The sequence below is a fragment of the Scardinius erythrophthalmus genome (assembly GCF_964197995.2).
Source record: "Scardinius erythrophthalmus genome assembly, chromosome: 10".
Taxonomy (NCBI): domain Eukaryota; kingdom Metazoa; phylum Chordata; class Actinopteri; order Cypriniformes; family Leuciscidae; genus Scardinius; species Scardinius erythrophthalmus.
In genome coordinates, this window is record NC_138230.1 from 42,503,406 (window position 1) to 42,521,822 (window position 18,417).

The 18,417-nt window shown below is 39.8% G+C and overlaps 2 protein-coding genes across 3 annotated transcripts; one reads left to right on the top strand and one right to left on the bottom strand.

Annotated features, from left to right (window-relative positions):
* Positions 1-271: 271 nt before the first annotated feature.
* Positions 272-5,979, top strand: rpl11 (ribosomal protein L11; the record flags this gene model as incomplete). Of its 2 annotated transcripts, XM_081376094.1 has the most annotated exons (6): positions 272-375; positions 899-1,049; positions 2,317-2,423; positions 4,728-4,859; positions 5,108-5,218; positions 5,900-5,979. In XM_081376094.1, 6 exons carry the CDS (start codon positions 370-372, stop codon positions 5,927-5,929), a joined length of 537 nt encoding a protein of 178 aa, XP_081232220.1. In that variant the 3' UTR covers positions 5,930-5,979. The 2 variants fall into 2 exon arrangements, with proteins under 2 accessions (XP_081232220.1, XP_081232219.1); XM_081376093.1 differs by lacking the exon at positions 272-375 and having other exon boundaries at positions 881-1,049.
* A 902-nt stretch (positions 5,980-6,881) lies between these two features.
* On the bottom strand, positions 6,882-17,958 carry klhl43 (kelch-like family member 43). The gene is made up of 6 exons (XM_081376092.1): positions 17,781-17,958; positions 13,569-14,148; positions 12,542-12,888; positions 11,449-11,748; positions 10,956-11,131; positions 6,882-8,755 (listed from the first exon to the last, which is right to left on the bottom strand). The coding sequence occupies exons 2-6, from the start codon at positions 13,981-13,983 to the stop codon at positions 7,999-8,001; spliced, it is 1,995 nt and encodes a 664-aa protein (XP_081232218.1). The 5' UTR covers positions 13,984-14,148; positions 17,781-17,958; the 3' UTR covers positions 6,882-7,998.
* Between the last annotated feature and the right edge of the window lie 459 nt (positions 17,959-18,417).

Below are 18,417 nucleotides of genomic sequence, written 5' to 3' on the forward strand. Positions count from 1 at the left end.
CGCAGGTAGTATGACATAAAAGATGGTGCTCTCTGGATCTCAGTCATAAATATGTCACATATGTGTCCACAAAAGTGCAACAAAAAATAACTGCTTCAAAAGTCCAATTTTTATTTTATTTACTTTTTTTTTTACAGGATCTTAAACATTTTCAACCCTATACATATATCAAATATGTACACTTAATCCAGCACAATTTAACAATCCCATTTCAGACAAAAGTACGGACACCTATTTTGATTTTATGAGTCAATACCGGAAGCTCGTCCTTGAGCGCAAAGCATGATGGGAAGTGTAGTTCTGAGTGGTTAAAACGCAACATAAATGTTCTGCGCCGGAAGTGTATCGTCCTTTTTTTAGTGATCGAACATGGCGGTGAGTACAGCAGAAATTGTGATCACGAAGGAGTATCATTAAAATCAACAAACATCTGCTTGTTTCTATGCAATAATCACATAAAGTACACCGTTATCAATCGCTGTTGATGTCACTAACAGAATGATGGTAATATTTGTGGCCAGAATGATTTGATGCGGCGTATATTGGCGTTAGCTTCACTGGAGTGCCGACACGGCATGTCATTGCCTCGTTTAAAGTTACGTGTGTGTTTCCAATACTGCCTGAACTTTGTTTCTATGAAAAAATATAGAATCCGGATGAATAACCGAGAGCTCAGTTGTATGTAGTGCTCATATGACAGTATGTACTCGTAATGCCATGCTAACGTTAGCTACTCTCCAAATGGTGGATATGTCCGGGCATGTTCATTAGAGTTCGTCTCTTAGTTTAAGAGCTTACACCATGTAGATTTGTGCTTTACAGCTTTAGCATGATATTTAGAGAGCTGGTGCAGGTTTTTGAGATACTGTTCATGACAGATATGTGTTTCTCTGTACAGGAACAGTCCGAGAAGAAGGAGAACCCTATGAAGGAGCTTCGCATCCGCAAGCTCTGCCTGAACATCTGTGTGGGAGAGAGTGGCGACAGACTGACCAGAGCTGCTAAAGTGCTGGAACAGCTGACTGGACAGACTCCTGTCTTCTCTAAGGGTAGGTGACGACTTCTATCTCCTTCCAACATGCACAAATGCTACATTTTTCTAAATGTCAATCATTTGTTAAAGCTGCAGTCTGTAGCTTTTTTGGGCTAAAAGTTATCCAAAATACATTTGAGCAAGTACATAACCAGCCAGTGTTCAACACTCTCTGCTTGCCTTAGCTCGATTCAAAATGGTAAGCTTGTAATAAGGTTTTAAATTCCCAGTGGTACTGGTGGATTTCCGTGGGAAATTCGAGCATATCTTTGCGCCATTACGTCACATCTGTACACATAAAGAAGAGTCTCGGCTAGTCGGCCATATTGCATATGAGGATGTTGGTGGTGGAGATTTATAGCCTTTTCTCACACCACTTGATATGATTACCTCATCAATTTGATGGCGGATCCAGAAAGGTTCAAACGACAATCACCAGTGACACCAGTGATGTTGTAAAACGCGAAAAATTTCAGACTTCGGAGAAAAAAAAGAGACTAACACCGGCCCATGCGAAAACAAGGATAATATTGGAAGGGCATTAAATGTAGTCACGCAATGCTGATGTTGTTAACATTAACAATTTGAGAACAAAGTTTAATTTGCACGGTCTGATGTGATATGAAGCGATCGTTAGATTTAATCTGCGCGGTTTACTGCAATGCTTTTTGGTTGGTCCTTAGTTGGTCAGAACAAAAGTGGATGTTACTTGTTTAGACGACATTTTCTGGTGAAAATTATGTTGGTCATTCTTCCAAAAAGTAGAATCTGTGATTGCGAAGGACAGTATCCACACCACCAGCGCGGTGATTGACAGCCGCACATTCTCCTTAAAACATTGGATTCATCCGTGCCGTGCCGAGGCGCAACCCACGTAAAGTTGATAATTCTGCGAATAACTGCAATTGCAGATTTCAAACAGAGATGGCGACAAAGAGGAAAAACTGCAGACTGCAGCTTTAACAAACAAGTGTTCATTACTTCATTGAGCTCATTGTTTCTTCATTGAATTATTGCTTTGTTTAAATTAACTCTTTCGCTAACTGTGATTTATATGTACATGCATAAATGACAGTTACATCTGATAACAGATCACTCTAAATTGTAATGTGGATTCATGCATTTTCTGGAAAGCTGCTTTAAAATGATGTGTATTGTGAAAAGCGCTATTCAAATAAATGTGAATTGAATCTCACGTTCTGCTACACCTCATGAATGTGGAGTGACTCTTGTCGCTGTTTGTAAAGTTGTGCCATGCATTAATTGCAAATGTTTCCCACCAGCCCGCTACACTGTGAGATCCTTTGGTATCCGTAGAAATGAAAAGATTGCGGTCCACTGCACGGTCCGTGGAGCCAAGGCCGAGGAAATCCTGGAGAAGGGACTGAAGGTGAGAGGAATGTGTTTATTGGAAATGACTAATTGGGGATATTTGGTGTATTATAATTAGCCATGACTCTACCTCTATCCCTCACACTGCGTGAGCTCGGACACTCGGGAGGTCGTGAGCCAGTGCGCGTGTGAGAGTCCGTTATTCTTGTGTATCCAGACCTTCAGACACACGACAGAAGGTCTGGAGTCCAAAGCAGCTTTCATTGGCTGAGGAGCGCCCAGAGGCCGTCTGACTGCCATGTAAAGCAACCAGTAACAGTTTGTTTTGTTCAGCGTCATGTTTAGGGGTGTGAAAATGTAAAGTCGATACAATAACTGACCGAAACTCTTGGATGCATTTTAAAGGGTATGCCGAAAAGAGAAATAAAAAGATTTGGTGAAAGCAGAGAACAGCACAGAACTCCTTTCAACAAAACCACTAGTGTATTTGTGTGTCAGTGTATATACAGTATAGCCACTGGGATGTAATATTCATAAATCTAGCCTATGTGATGTGGTTGTGTATGATTTGGCAATAAAAAGCAAATACACTGATCAAAATCAGATCGACTCCCTGAATCTAAACATGTTTAAATATTATCGGGAGGTGTACGTAACCTAGCTTGTAATTCCTCACACATTGCGAGCATTACAAGCATTAATTTATCTCCTGAGAAAAAAAAAAAATCACCTGCGAGCTCATACAACAGCAAAAATGATGCTGTTTTTCCACTACACAGTACCAACTCGCCTCGACTCGCCTTTGTTTGGTTTCCACTGTGTAAAAGTTGTGCCTGTACCTGCTTCCAGGTACTTTTTATCGTACCACCTCCGGCGAGGTTCTGAGTGAGCTGAGGCGATACTAAAATGTGACGTGAAAACACGGCAGACTGCTGATTGGTCAGAGAGAATCGTCACTATTCACTGCGTCATCATTGCACGAGCCAAACGGAGTATCCGGAATAAAAAAAACAACAAAAACATCCAAAAACAGCATACACTCGATTTCCTCCATTGTCCTGTGTGTGTGGGTAGCGGGTGTGTCTCGTAGAAGATTAAGTCACGGCAGTTTCCTGCGGCGTCGCTATGACGACCCAGTACAATTGTGGAGGTACTATCTGCAATGGAAAATGGAGCGAAAAGCGAGCCGAGTCAAGTTGAGCTGGTACTGGTAATGGAAAAGCGCCATTACTGTGCGTTCACACCGGACGCGAATAGCGCGTCAAATTCGCGCCTGCCGCGTCTAGTTATACGCTTGACCACTTTGTGTTAATTCGCGCGTCAAGAGCGAAATTGACGTTCGTAAATTTCGCTTCAAACTTTTGTTTTTACGCGCGTCAATTTCGTCAGAGGTGAAATCCGGAAGCGGCCGTCTTTTTTAGATGTTTATCGAGCATTAGCATTAATCGAGAGAGTCACCGCTCGTATATGCTCTGGAGAGCAGGAACAGCTGCATAGGGGACATCGTCGCTGTACTTGGGTCCACCATCAGGAGTTTAACAATTTGCTCCAGGAGCTAGGTTTGCTGGACCTAACGGTGGGGATGCTGACGAGGACAGCGTAGGCCGTATAAGCCTCGGCCTCGAGTGGTCGCTGCCTGACGAGCCCGCGCTGTACAGCCCGGCGTGAGGTTCACCCTCTCCTGCACCCACCTAATCTGTCATTTATTTTTGTTTTGATAATAAATGGAGCCAGCCTTCAAAAGTGAAACCTGTCCTGTGATTTAGTTTTTACAGACTAAATTGTTTGTTGTCTTAACATTAGATTAATGTTTCATATAATCTAGAATAGATATGGAATAAACAGCATTCAATACAAAATGAGTATCTCATATATTGAAATCGAGTTTTTATGTGAAAGATTTGCTTTGTTGTGCATTTTAGTCATGTTACAAAATAATTTATTTAAAAATAAAATAACATTATAAACTGACAGCAGCAAGCAGGCTCCTGATTGGTTGACGCGACGCGAATTGATGCAGAAGTTCAGATTTTTCAACTTGGGAGACAGACGCTAATTTGCGTCAAACGAGTGAATGCACAAAAAGCACTAATAAAATCATTCGCGCTTAACGCGCCAGATGCTCAATTCGTGCCACTCGCGCGAATGAGGTGTATTCGCGTCTACTCTACGCCTCATTCGCGCCGCAGGAATTTTTTAAGTGTAACGCGTCTTTGCATTGACTTATTGAAATCACTCGTGCCTGACACGCTATTCGCGTCCGGTGTGAACGCACCATTAGACAGTGTACTCCCAACTTTATAGTCCACAGCTTTAAAAAAATAAAATCATTAATTGTTTGATTTGTTTTTATTTTGTCCAGGTGCGCGAGTACGAGTTGAGGAAGAACAACTTCTCAGACACCGGAAACTTTGGCTTTGGTATCCAGGAACACATTGATTTGGGCATCAAGTACGACCCCAGCATTGGAATCTACGGCTTGGACTTCTACGTGGTGAGTGACATGATGATAATATGCACTCATTTACACTACAGCTGAACCGGTTATAATTAAGGCTTTTAGTAATTTGTTTTTGTATTAGTTCGCTCAGGCTGGCTGAAATTATTAAATGGATGTTGTAAAAATGGGTATTATTTGAGGGATACCGTGCAGAATGGATGAAAGCAATCACATCATTTAGCCTTAACCTGTAACTGCTGTTTCTGTGATGGAAATAAGCGTTCCTTACCTGTTTACTACAGGTTCTTGGCAGACCCGGTTTCAGTATCGCTGACAAGAAGAGGAAGCAGGGTCGCATCGGCGCCAAGCACCGGATCCGCAAGGAGGAGGCGATGCGCTGGTTCCAACAGAAGGTGTGTGTTTAAATACCTGTTACACAACTTGACTCCATTCCCAACAGTCCGTGTTCTAGAATATCTACTTGTTTGCAGAGTTTGCTGGCCCTGTTTGGCTCAATACTGCGTTCCAGTGCTTCCTTTACTCTTTACAGTTGATCTGATGCGAGACAGACATCTTGGTCCGCTGTTTTTGCAGCAGTAGCTGATATTGAGACTGTTTTTATTTCTTCCAGTTAAATTATTTAGAGTGGGCCAGAAGTTGTAAAATCCCAAAATTGTACTGTTAAAATAAGCAAACAAGTGGAACAAGTCAAGTTTTCATGATAGAAAGAAATTATTACTTGTTTCAGTTTCTGCAGTGTATTCCATATGATTGTGAATTATTTGCTTTTTAATATTAATCTTTTTACCTGTCAGAAGTTCAAGCCTCTTATTGTATATAGATTTATTGAAGATAAATCCTCAGTTGTTTGTTCACATTCCTGTAATATTGATAACTTCATCTTAGTGTTTTCCAATTCAGTTAAAATGTTTTTATACACTTAGACTAATGTAGAAAGATGCTTTTTCTGTGAAGCTGCTTTGAAACTATATATATATATATTAGTAAAAAGAGCTATAAATGTAAATTGAGTAGATTAGTCCAGTGTTTTCTGTTCTTCTGAATTTGCTTACACCATTTTCTTTGTCTTTCAGTATGATGGCATCATCCTCCCCGGCAAATAAAGGACCATCATTTTTTGAATTTGTAACACAAATAAAAGAAAAAGCCCAAATTTGATGCAGTCCGTGTGTCTTTATCTGTGTGAAGTACAGTTGTGGTGTTGCTCAATTCACATCTTGCATTTGTGACAAATTATGACACATGAAACGACTAAATAGTGATTCAAAATCCTAAATATCAGCTGTACTTGTTTGTGTACTGTAAAAAAAATCATGATTTACCATCTTTGTCAAATCAACTTCGATCAGGGTTCCCATGCATTTTTGCAAAGTATGCAATTTGATTTGAATAATTTCCAAGTATGGAAAAATATTTTTCCAGGCTATTTCACTTTAGTTTTCTAAAATATAAAATTATCATACAAGCAGCGTGATTTCATGGCAAAAGATTAGTGATTTTTGAACACTACTGAATGAATTTAATGTGCACATTTTCATTACTCCACTTTACCAAAAGCAAGTCTTTTGAGACTAAATTTTAGCTCAAATGCTACTCAAACCAGCAATAGAAAGGAGCAAACGATCATATAAATTAGACTACTTTGCATGTATATTTTGCAACACGTGTCAAGAGGTGATTATATGCAGGTTATAAAGCGTTTTAGGTTTCTTCTCATGTAAGTGCATGTATGAATCATTTGTTAAACATGTCTGAAAAATGTCTATCAACTCAAGGTTTTAGTTTCAGTGAACTCTATTTTAAGGCGACCTGGTTCCTTTAAGTTAAAACAAATAATTTTTTTTTTAGTGTAGGTGATAATTTTTGGGAGAGCTTATCCCTTGATATCCTTGGATCAGAATGTTTTTAAGTGTAAAGAATTGTGTGGTGATGCGAAATGCTTTTTGAAGTACATCTATTTCATTACCAAAACTCACTTCTGCCAGCTGAGGGTGGACTGGTGACCGATTGTGTCATTTCATGTTTCAGTGAGAATTACAAAGGAATGAAGAGCCATTTTTATTTTTAATCAATTTTGCTTTATTTAGTGAAATCCCAGACACACTCCAGACTCCTAAATCTGCTACTTTTTCTATTTTGTTGTTCAATCATTGACCTTTTTCTTGGGTATTTAAACTGGTTCTCTTTAGAAGGTCTTTATCATACAATTATTGGTAGTTGTTGTGACCACTACACATGCAGGTAAAGACCCTTAATGACACTTTAAACAAGAATTATATCAATCGGTATGGTAAGCATGAGACATTTTATCGATAGCAAGTCTATAGACTAACTGGGTTAATATGTGTGGTGTTATGCACAATCTTTGGTTGGCAGTATCAATGCATTGGTGCCTTATTGTGTGTCTATGGGAGCATTGACATTTGCACTGTGCCTCTTTGCATATAAAAAACCTTAAGTACCCCTGAACAACTTTTAAAAGCCAGACCCAATAACTGCAAGAGAGAAAACTGATAAACTTGATTAAAATAAAAAAAAAAAAACAATAAATAATGTGAGAAATAAATAAACTGATGCACTTGATTCAGTACTACTGAATTTAGCATGTTTTTGATGATCCCACAATTAAACTCCCCCTGATAGCACACGTACATCTCGGATTGTTTATTTGATGTGTGTTTTCATCTATAACAAGTCCCGTCAAATGCTAAATAGACGATTAGAAATGTCTTTAAGATGTTTATAATTTAGAATGTATGTAAAACTGATTTTTAAAGATGTTTGCTCTCCAGATGAACTGCTCTTTAACAGAAACCTTGGAGACGTACGTGTGCTATCCGAGGCATGGCTCAATTTCTAAAACTCTCAGAAACTCAGATATATCACTAAATTCCTCGCACTGCTGAGGCTGAAATGTAACTTTCACATTCTTTATAAGTAGGTCCTAGTTAGTACCTTTTCTTTAAACTCTCTACCTAAATGGAGTTTAAGAACAACAAGACTTCTGTGCTGGCTTTTCCCTTTATGTTGTTACTCCTTACTTTCTACTCTCTAAATTTCCATTTCACCAATACGTCCCTCTCTCTCGCTCTCTCTTTTCTACACTCTAACATCTCTTCTTTCACCGTGTCTCTCTCTCTCTTGCTCTTTGACTTTCCCCAGCTTTCATTTCTCATGCGGTGTTGTGCTGTGTAACACTGCTCTGGTCTTCATGGGAAGGGGTGTTTCGGTGTCTTCGGGACGCTTGACGTGGGGGCAAAGGTAGGGCACAGCAAGACACTCCCACTATGGGTTCTGGCAGGTCTTCCACTGCGGACCAGCTGTCAGTGCCTGGGTCAAAGCGCTGGACCGCGGCCTTGTAACGTTTCTCTTCTTCGTTCCACCCACCCAGCAGGTACAGATGATCTCCAAGTGGGGAAATGCCAGCTGTGCTCACTCCTAAGGGAAGGCTTGCCGCTCTTGTCCACTCCTTGCTCTCAGGGGAGAAGACTTCCACGGTCATTACATCAATGCGGACTCCACCAAGACCGAGCTGGCTTCCACCTACAACGTACACCTTCCCACCTACTGTTGCAGAGCAGTGCCATCCTCGAGGTGTTTCCAACTCTCCCTGCTCGCTCCAAGTGTCGGTGTCGATGCTATAATGGATGACCGAGCGAGAGTAAGCGCAGTTGACATAGCCGCCAGTCACCAAGATGTCTCCTGATGGTAGGACTGCGCTGGCATGGCAGCATCGTGGCATATCCATTGGCGTACGGAGCTGCCAAGTGTTGGTAGAGGGCTGGTAGCTCTCAATAGTGGCCAAGAGGCCTTCGGTGTTACGCCCACCAATGGCATACAGCCGCCCACCAGTGGCCACCAAACTGAAATGTGTACGTCTTTGGCGCATGCTGGTCAGATGCAGCCAGGTGTTGAAGCGAGGATCATATCTGAGGACCAGAAGGTTTTAGATTTTAGACCAATCGTGTTTCTGGAGTGCAGAGTTTAGCTGAAACCTGCTCAAACACACACTTGCCTGAAAGTGCCTAGTAATCTTTAAGCTTTTGATTAGCTGGCGTGTTTAATCAGGTTTCTAACCTCTATAGCAGTGGTCTCAAACTCAATTCCTGAAGGGCCACAGCTCTGCACAGTTTAGCTCCAAACAGCTCAATTCACTCCTACTTGGAAGTTAAAGGGATACTTCACCGATTAGCATTAAGCTTTGTATCAGTAGAAACCCGGTAGTATTTTCGAGTGACCGTGCTTCCCTCCCTCATGTCCCCCTGAGACGAGAGATTTCTGTATTGTACGTCTGGAAAAAAAACAGTGATGACGCAAAATTCGTCATTTAACGTCATCGGAGGCTTTTTTGTCCAGAGGCGAGAGACTCCAGCCAGTAGGAGGTGCTCGTCCCGCATGTGTTCATCCCGCCCATAGGGGGATCTCACCATAAAACGCCGTCTTTTCAGTTTCGAGTCGACTAGTAGCCTAGCTGTATCATTTCTCCCGACACTGCCCTCTGTAACCGGTAGGCGTGGCCAGTGGCGCAAAAAGTGGGTATGCGCTATATGCGGCGCATAGGGGCGCAGCACCAGGGGGGGCGCCAAAGCGATGGTAATTTTTTTTTTTTTTTTTTTTAATCTATACGTAGCTGCTGTTCAGCGTTTCTAAATAATTTCTGCATTTCCTCAATCTTATATAACTTTTTAGAGGACTAACAGGCTAGAATAGGATATTCATAAGATTCCATCATAGAATTTTGACATAGAGAGGGGGGGATAATATCGTGAGCAGGCGGGGGCGCCGTGAGTGCTGAGCGAGCAGGTCGAAAAAGAGGATGGATAAAGCAAAAAAGCTGTCGGGACTAAAAATAGAAATAGAAAAAGAAAGAGGGTAAACAAGTGGATGGTCAAAGGCAACAGGTAGAATTTAAAGTGTGACGTCCACGCATGTAAGCTAGGAGATTCCCGGTGGGCCGACGTGCTTTTGGGCCGATACATCTAATAGGCTATTTTCTGTCTTTGTCTTAACGGCCCATAAAACTCGTACATCGGCGACCCATTCGTTTTGTTTTGTTTTGCTTAACTGGCGGCGCTGGGTTAGTGCCGTTGTAATACATTGGTAAAAAAAAAAAAAAGTCCGCGTTAGTTTTTTTTTTTGACATTTTTCAGATCAGCTGAAAGGTTGCATTGGTTCTTTTCTTGATTGACACTGGGCTGGCCCAATCACATCTTTAATGTTAAGTATAGAAATTAGTACAAAACTAATTCTGAAAGTTTCCTTTATTTTTCAGTGCATTTGTTTTACAATATATGGCTATTACTATCATGGGATTAATATTATAACTATTATTATTATGTATTATTGTAATGTAGACAGACACTGTTACTTAAAAAGGTTACTTTTAGAGGTTACAGGTTTTAAAGGTTACACTGTTACTTTTTTTTTTTTTTTTGCACACTGAATATGGGTTGGAGCTTTTAATTTTGAACTCTCAAAGTGCACCAGATTGATGAATTCAACATTAAAAAGCACAAAATTTTCTTACGGGGGGGGGGGGGGGGGCATGCCCCCGAACCCCCCTAGCCTTAGAGGGACAGAGGTCCACTCAGCAGTGGATTCATCACTGTGAAGCATAGTTCAATTTTATTAATAAATTACAATTTTGTACTTATTTCATCTGTTAACTATCACTCGTTCCTCACTCATTACATGGCACAGGGGGGGGGGGGGGGGGCGCCAAAATTGTTGCTGCATACCCCTCTGACACTGGGTAGTTGCGCCCCTGGGCGTGGCTTGGGAGTGTCCTCGTAGGGCAGTGAAGCAAGTGCATTCTGGGAGTTGTAGTCTTTCATCCACATGAGCCAAAAACACATTTTCTGGCTTTTCTCAGTCTAGAAGGCACCAACTTCTAAAATAATTTCACATTTCTACCACATAAATGACCCAATTTAAATACACGTTCATCTTTCCAGCGGTGAAATATCCCTTTAATAGTAATCCTGAAGACCTTGATTAGCTTGATCAGGTGTGTTTGATTAAGTTTGGAGCAAAACTGTGCAGATCTGTGGCCATCCAGGAATTGAGTTTGAGACCACCAGCAGGATTGGACCACTCCTGTATTAGACTAAATTATTTGTGATAACGCACCTGCTAAGAGTGCCAACAGCATGTTTAGCCTGGTTACGGGCGTCATTCTGATCTTCTCCTCCTGCCACATACAGGAATCCATCCATCACAGCCACACACTGGTTGAAGCTCTTTGCTGGCAACTGAGTAAGATGACGCCATGTAGCCGTTCCCTCTCGAGGATCTCTCCACAGCACCTGGTGAGCAATCAAAATAAAATCAGAAATGTACAGTAGTCAGCATTTGAAGTGGATCAAAAAAGTTGTCCTAAGACAAGACCGGGTATTGTTCAAAATTCATGCATAACTTTGATGAAAGGTTTTTGATCCACTTCAAATGTTGACTACTGTAGTCCTAGTCATTCCTGCTCCTGGAGGGCCAGAGTTTAGCTTCAAACTTAATCAAACCTAGCCAAGGTATTCAATATTACGAGACTGGTGTGTTGGAGCAGGACAGAGATAAACTCGCCCCTTCAGGAGTTGAATTGGACACTCAAAAATAGTTCAATATGTACCTCTCGACTCAGGGCACGCTCAGTTAGAGACGGGCGACCCCCGATGGTTAGAAGAGCGTTCTGGCTTCCCCGGACCTTTGAGCGCCGAGACTGCAGTGTGTTTTGCTGGTAAGGCAGCAAATGGTAGTTCATGGCATCCACCAGAAGACGGTGACACCGAGGATCTAGCATCATCCGAGCCACTGGCTGGATCTCACTAACCAGCTCGTTAGCAGGGATGGTCTCTAAGCGCACATGGGACAGCACTTCTGCAGCATGTTCCTGCCTCTTTGGGTCAAAGTCTAACCACTTCATTGCCATCTAGATTGCAAGAAAAGTTAAAGTGAGTGATCTATATTTAGTATCTAATTCACTTTGTGTAGAGAGAATGGTGTCGTCTTAGCGGCCCCTAATTTAATAACAAATGATCATTGCGACGGAAGCGAATCAATCAAAACTAACTTTAGCTGGAAAATAACTTTAAGAACCGCTATAAAGCCAAAACAATCTTAAATTATACGTTTATCTCTGTAAAGCTGCTTTGAAACAATCTACATTGTTAAAAGCGCTATATAAATGAAGATGACTTGACTTGACTCTACTTTATAAATAGTGTTCATCCTGTGCATGTCTATATCTTTCTCAAGACTCTGTAGCTATATCTCTTTTTATAGTATGTGCTATGTTTGCTATATGTTATATTTAGCTTTTGGTTCACTGTATAAATGGGAGTTCTTAAAGGGGTCATCGGATGCCCATTTTCCACAAGTTGGTATGATTCTTTAGGGTCTTCATGTAAAGTTTGTAACATACTTTAGTTAAAATTCCTCTATGGTTGTGTAAAACAACACCATTTTTACCTCCTCAAAACCAGCTCTGTTCACAGCGACCCGTTTCGGTGCATATGACATAATATTGATCAGAAAATCCAAACGGCTTGATTATTGAGAGTGTTTAGGCTTTTTGAGGATAAAAAAAAAAAAGTATGGTGGTTGTCCACACACTGCAAAGACACATTTATGTGCAAACACCAAATAAAAGTGAATTTTGCATCCGAAGAACCTTTTAAGCTTTCGTAAACTCCTTTTTGCTTTTGTTTTCATCCGTCTCTCACCTGGAAGGTGGTGACCTCCGAGGGAAGAACTAGGTTGTCATCTTGCAGGAAAGATGTGATCTGCTCAAGGGTGAGTTGGTTGAACTGGGCCGTCTCACAAAACCGGGCAAAATTCTCCAGAATGAAGCGCCGGGCAGCCTCGCGGACAGGCATCAGGCCGTACGCAGCGCCGATGTTCCATATGTACACACACGTGTGAGCGTTCAGCTCGGACATCATGAAGTCCATGCACATCTGGAGAAGATGAGGGATCTGCATTGTGCTCGCCGCAGACACAGTGCAGCCGATGGTGTACAGGGACATGTGCACACGGCCCAGGTAAGCAAATGTAATCACGTTGGCAAGTCCTGAGGAGAAAGATAATACATATATGTCATGGATATTTAATATACAATCAAACCAAAAATGATTCAGACACCAGATATAATTTGTGCTATTTTAGTTTTTTTATTAGTGGGTGCAGGACACTATAGTTCATTTATGTAAGTGAGAATAGCAAAAATAAAGTAAACTGTGACATTATTATACCCAAAACATCTTCATACAATGACTACCAGTCAAATTTATAAAAATTTGGGACCAAAAATTATGCAGACACTTTGACCTGATCATGTTTTGCTGAAGTGTTTTTTCTTTTTACACCACAGACTGAACAAAATGAAGCATTGCTCGGTAATTGGTTCATATGTGAGACAGTCTAACAGAAGGACGGCCAAAACCAGTGAAATATCAACTGATTTGATAATTCAGTTCTTTAGCGAATAAACTATCATGAATAAACTGTGGTAATGTGAGAAATGTTGAGGTGTCTGAATACATTTTGGTTTGACTGTAGATTATTCCAGTTGTTTGGGTCACTTGAAATATTTAGTAACTTTAACAAACATTAAAGTTCCTGGAGACCTCGTTCTGCAAATATAATATCTGTAATTCTCAAGTGATCTTGAAGATATGGTTGGTTTAGGTTTGCTAAATTTCGCAGGACAGTGTGTCTCTAGAAGCACCTCTGATATGTTTTAAGGCTTACCGAGAGGTGAGAGGGTAGGAAGTTCCAGTCGTTTGAGTCCCGGGTCTTTAGCCAGGACCTCACGAAGATACTGGCTGACCGAGGAAATGACTAGTTTGTGAACATCAAATGCCTTGGTTTTGCAGGCCAGTTCCATGTCAGTGAGGAAGCGTTCCTGTCTCATGCGGCTCAGCTCCTCCAGCATCACGGATCCATGCAGGGGACGGGTGAGCTCAGTGCCCAGGCCAAAGCCCTTCTCCCCGGGTCGGATCACGGGGGGCGGCAGGGGAACCCCATTGAGCCGGTTCAGCTGCTCAATATTAAGGGGAAACTCCAGCTTTTTAACGCCCGGCTCTGGGACAACCACTCCACTCTCAACTGTTGTCAATTCAGGTATGGACTTCTTAGGTCGTGGTGACTTCTTTTTGGGAGCCATTGTAATGTGTAGTGTAGGATAGCTTTCTAATGATAGATTCTGTGCTGATAATCACAATGACCCAATACCACTTGAAGTTGTACTGTTTGTGGTTTGTTCTTTGGTTTGGACAGACAGACGGAGTAAACTTGCAAACTAACAATGATCCACTTCAGCACACGCTGCCTGAAAAGAAACACAATAAACGTACAGTATGAGTACTATAAACATGAAATGCTTCATAATATCATGGTCAACATGGATGGGTTTACGCTCGTGGGTTTAGCTCATCTTACTCTTTTACAGTGGGAGGATATAAGGGTGATTGACAGGTGCATGTGGTCTCGAAGGGAATCCCAAAAAAGGATAGCCAGGGTTACAATTTATTATAAGCAAGCTGAGTCATTCACAAATAGCATGTACATCATTTTTTATTTTCATTCCAAATTGAAGATTTATAGTTCTTAGTATATATAAATGTAGTTTGAGTGCTGTCATTTTTAAATCATTTAGTGATTATTTAAAAAAATATATTATTTAAATGATTTGTAATGAATTTGTGGGAACACTTTACAGTAAGGTTTCATTTGTAACTACATTAGTTAACATGAACTAACAACGAAAAATGTTTCTAAAGCATTTATTAATCTCAGTTAATGTTAATCTCAACATTTACTAATACATGATCAAAATCAAAAGTTGTATCCGTTAACATTAGTAAATGAAGTTGAACTAACATGAACTAACAATGAACAGTTGTATTTTTATTAATTAATGTTAACAAAGATTAATAAGTACTGTAACGAATGTATTGCTCATTGTTAGTTAACATTAGTTAATGCATTAACTAACCTTAACTAATGGAATATTATTGCAAAGTATTACTGAATTTTATAAATTTATGTTTGTCGGTCTCAGTGCATAAAAACTTGCAGGACATGTTATATGCAGTTACATTACTAAATTTAATAATGAATATTTGCATTATTTGATTTTTATTATAGGTTTCAGCCTGTAGTAGAGAATGTGTGGTTACTCTTATATTAGTAATCCCCACCCATCTGGTAGTTATTATAGATAACCAGGCATGTTACCACGGCATGCAAAGTAATTTCTTTCCGTAATCTCACTTATTTTTGCCAATGTTGTTTTTAGTCAGCTCATTGCAAATTTGTATTGTTTCAGAAAGGGGATTGTGCTGTTCAAAACCAGAACAAAGCAGTCCCCTCAGATAAACAAACAAGTATGATTGGACTTTGCTAGACAGGTGTGTTTATGTCTGTTCTAAAAATATACTAAATGAAAATATGGCCACATATGAAAATATGGCAGAGGTTGTGCATCTTAAATTACCCTCACACTGTCATCAGTCCCCTCCTCCTCTCTCTCACCCCAATCTCACCTTCAAACCACAACATAAAGGTCTATCCGTGCTCTCAAAGTCAGATGCAGTTGCTTTCATTTAAGTGGAAATGCACGGAAATTACGGAAATGACTCAATCCTTGTGCGAAGTGAATCCACTCATTTACCATGACAACCCTTTTCACCAGGGACAGACTGATGCTCGAGTTTCAGCAACAGGTGTTCAAAATATGAGGGGTCTACTTTAAAAAGAAAACATAGCAGCATCAATTTTTATATGATTTAAATATAGATGTTGGACAATGCAATGCTTAAACCCTGAATGTTAGGAACGCAAAAGGCAATAATCATTTTGGCTTATACATAAACCACAGTGTCATTTCCATCTAATCATGTATTTTTTTAATTCCATTCTATGATGGAAATGACAGGATAGAAAAATTTAATTTTTAATTTTTTTGGAATAAAATTACCTTTTTGTCTGGCTAAGGCTAATATGTTCAAATAAAATCAATCTCTGAGACATTTTAGTATATTGTCCAGTCAGAGTTCTGTATTTTTTTGTGATCCAACAAGAAATATTCCAAATGTTGGGCGCTAACATGGCGAGATTGGTACTTTCAGTGCTGGGTACATTACGTACAAATTGTAGTCAGTTACTGATTCCAAATGACATGACAAAAATTGTAGTTAGTAACGTGATCCATCACATTACATTACTTCTTTTTGATTACTTTTAGATTACTTTTGACCTTTCTTGTTGGGATAATCTTGGACCATATTAATATAATAATACAAAGAGAAAGAAAATATTGTATCCCATTCTTTGTCATCAACAACATGAAGTGCATAAAATGTTAAATTAAATCAGGGTTTTCCAGACTGGGGTTTGTGAGTTCAATTAAAAGCTATTAAGTAATTAAATCAAAATAAATAATGAAAAATAAAATAAAAATAAAACACTTACTAAAAAACATTTAATTAATTTACCTATGAATTATTAATTTATTTAATTAACCAACATCAGAAAACCATGAACTTAATTTTATTATTCTTTATTATTATTATTGACTTAATTTTTAATCATTTACCTAACTTATTAACTTAAAATCAGGAGGTACTTTTATTACATAAAAGAACTTCAGCTGACAAAAAAAGTTAGGGAATCTCTGCATTGCATGTAAATATGAAATGACATGAATTTTACATTTTAATGTGTCTGAAAGACAAAAGCCTTCTAAAAACAGTAATGCATGGTTAAATGTCTCACTGAGTGATAATTCAAATAATTAATTCTCAGGAGTTGATTAGATATGCAATGTTTAAATGTTGAGAAAACGCTTGTGAAATGATTTCTGTATTTTCCCGTCTCAGTTTTCAGTGATAGTCACATGACTAGTAGCTGGTCTGTGTGCAATTCCACAAACCTGAAAGACCTTCTGAATGTATACAAGTAGACTTTTATAGAAAGTTAAAAAAAAGTATGTTTTGTGACACTTAATATGATTTAGATCAGACCTGCAGTTGTCTGCATATGTTTAAATGATTTCAGGAGTGTTGCAACATAATGTCCGTCATAAAAACACTCTGTCACTTCTTGTATTTCACCACAGCAGCTGCTGGCCCTGCTGACTATGACACACGCACACACACACACACACACACACACACACACACACACACACACACACACACACACACACACACACACACACACACACAAACACACGCACACACGCACACGCACACAGCTATTAACAACATAGAGAAAAATGCATGAGGAAGAAAAAATCAATGACTAAAATAATTTTCAGTAGTTTTAATGAAAGTTTCAGTGATGGGCATGCAACTATCTGACCCAGATAGACTAAAGTCAACCGGAGATCCTGTAAGATTGATGAAAAGTGATACATGTTGTTTAATCTGATGCTGTAAACATGATGTCCAGACACTCAATATGAGAGGTTAGAGGTAAGTAGAGGACAAGGACATTTCTATACCCCGCGGAAAGGGAAGGATAGAAAGAGAGGATGAAGAGATTGAAAAGCAGCAGCTGTTACACATGTCAGTCCTAAAAGCCGAATGCCAGGCTCTCTGTCTTCAGTCTAAAACCCTGTAGTGTCGTGGAAAGTCCACTAACTATTTGTGTCCTCCAACAAGCTTCACCCTCTGCTGGTTATTTATAGAGAGTGAGAAACAACCCTCATGTCTTTATTTGTTTCACTCTGACAAGGGTCCGGACAAATTTAGACCCCTTGACTACAGTGGGATGCCACTGATTAGAAATTAGGATTGTGAGAAGTCAGGGATGCATATCCAAAGTGATGTTTAGTTATCATCTCAAATAAAGTGAAGCATTTCTACATGCACTAAGCAATGATTCAAGCTTATATTCATTTGTGAAGCGAACTCATGCATTAAAAGAAAAGAAAGAAAAGCAGTCAGGATGTTTTACCTCTACTTTACAGCTCTTTTCCTTCTTTGTCCTCTCATTCGCTGTCTCCCAGTTCTTGAATCCACACCGTTTTCTTTCTCTTCTTGCTAATCTGTCTCTCTCTGTCTGTCTGTCAGGGCAGATCTCTGTCGGCTGCAGGAGTTAGTGGAAAAGATGAACCACCTACCAGTCCCCAACCCCACCTACATCTCCTTCTCCATATATATACAGCCATCCACTCCTCCCCAAAAAAACACTGTCCTTATCCAGCTTGTCCTCCTAACTCCAACCTGATAGGACATGGAGGCAGTGTTACTCTTACAGCCATGACGAGGTCAGGGCCAAAACCAACATAGATATTGCCCAATACTTAGATCAGAGTGGTATTTTTCAATGGCAGATCGTTATGCTTTTATGTTTGGTCCTACTCCAAAATGTATAATAATATTATCCTAATAATATTATTATATTAACCAGCCAGTACCGTGGTATTGTCACAGTATTTCTGTAATGTATAATGTATGTATATTTTACTCCATTTTGGTTATTAAGTAGGCCTGTACATTTCAGTCTTCAGTCTGTGATGATGCTTGAACATTTGCTTACGTCTTTAGTCAAGGAGATGCTTTACTGTCGTTGTGGTGAGTCCTTTTATTTT

What these genes read in the sequence shown, in the direction of transcription:
- klhl43 (XM_081376092.1), bottom strand. Translation starts at nt 13,983, where the DNA reads ATGGCTCCCAAAAAGAAGTCACCACGACCTAAGAAGTCCATACCTGAA. An exon ending in TCCTACCCTCTCACCTCTCG is followed by an intron (nt 12,889 to 13,568) that starts GTAAGCCTTAAA and finishes CTTTCTCCTCAG; the next exon opens with GACTTGCCAACGTGATTACA. An exon ending in CGGAGGTCACCACCTTCCAG is followed by an intron (nt 11,749 to 12,541) that starts GTGAGAGACGGA and finishes CTTGCAATCTAG; the next exon opens with ATGGCAATGAAGTGGTTAGA.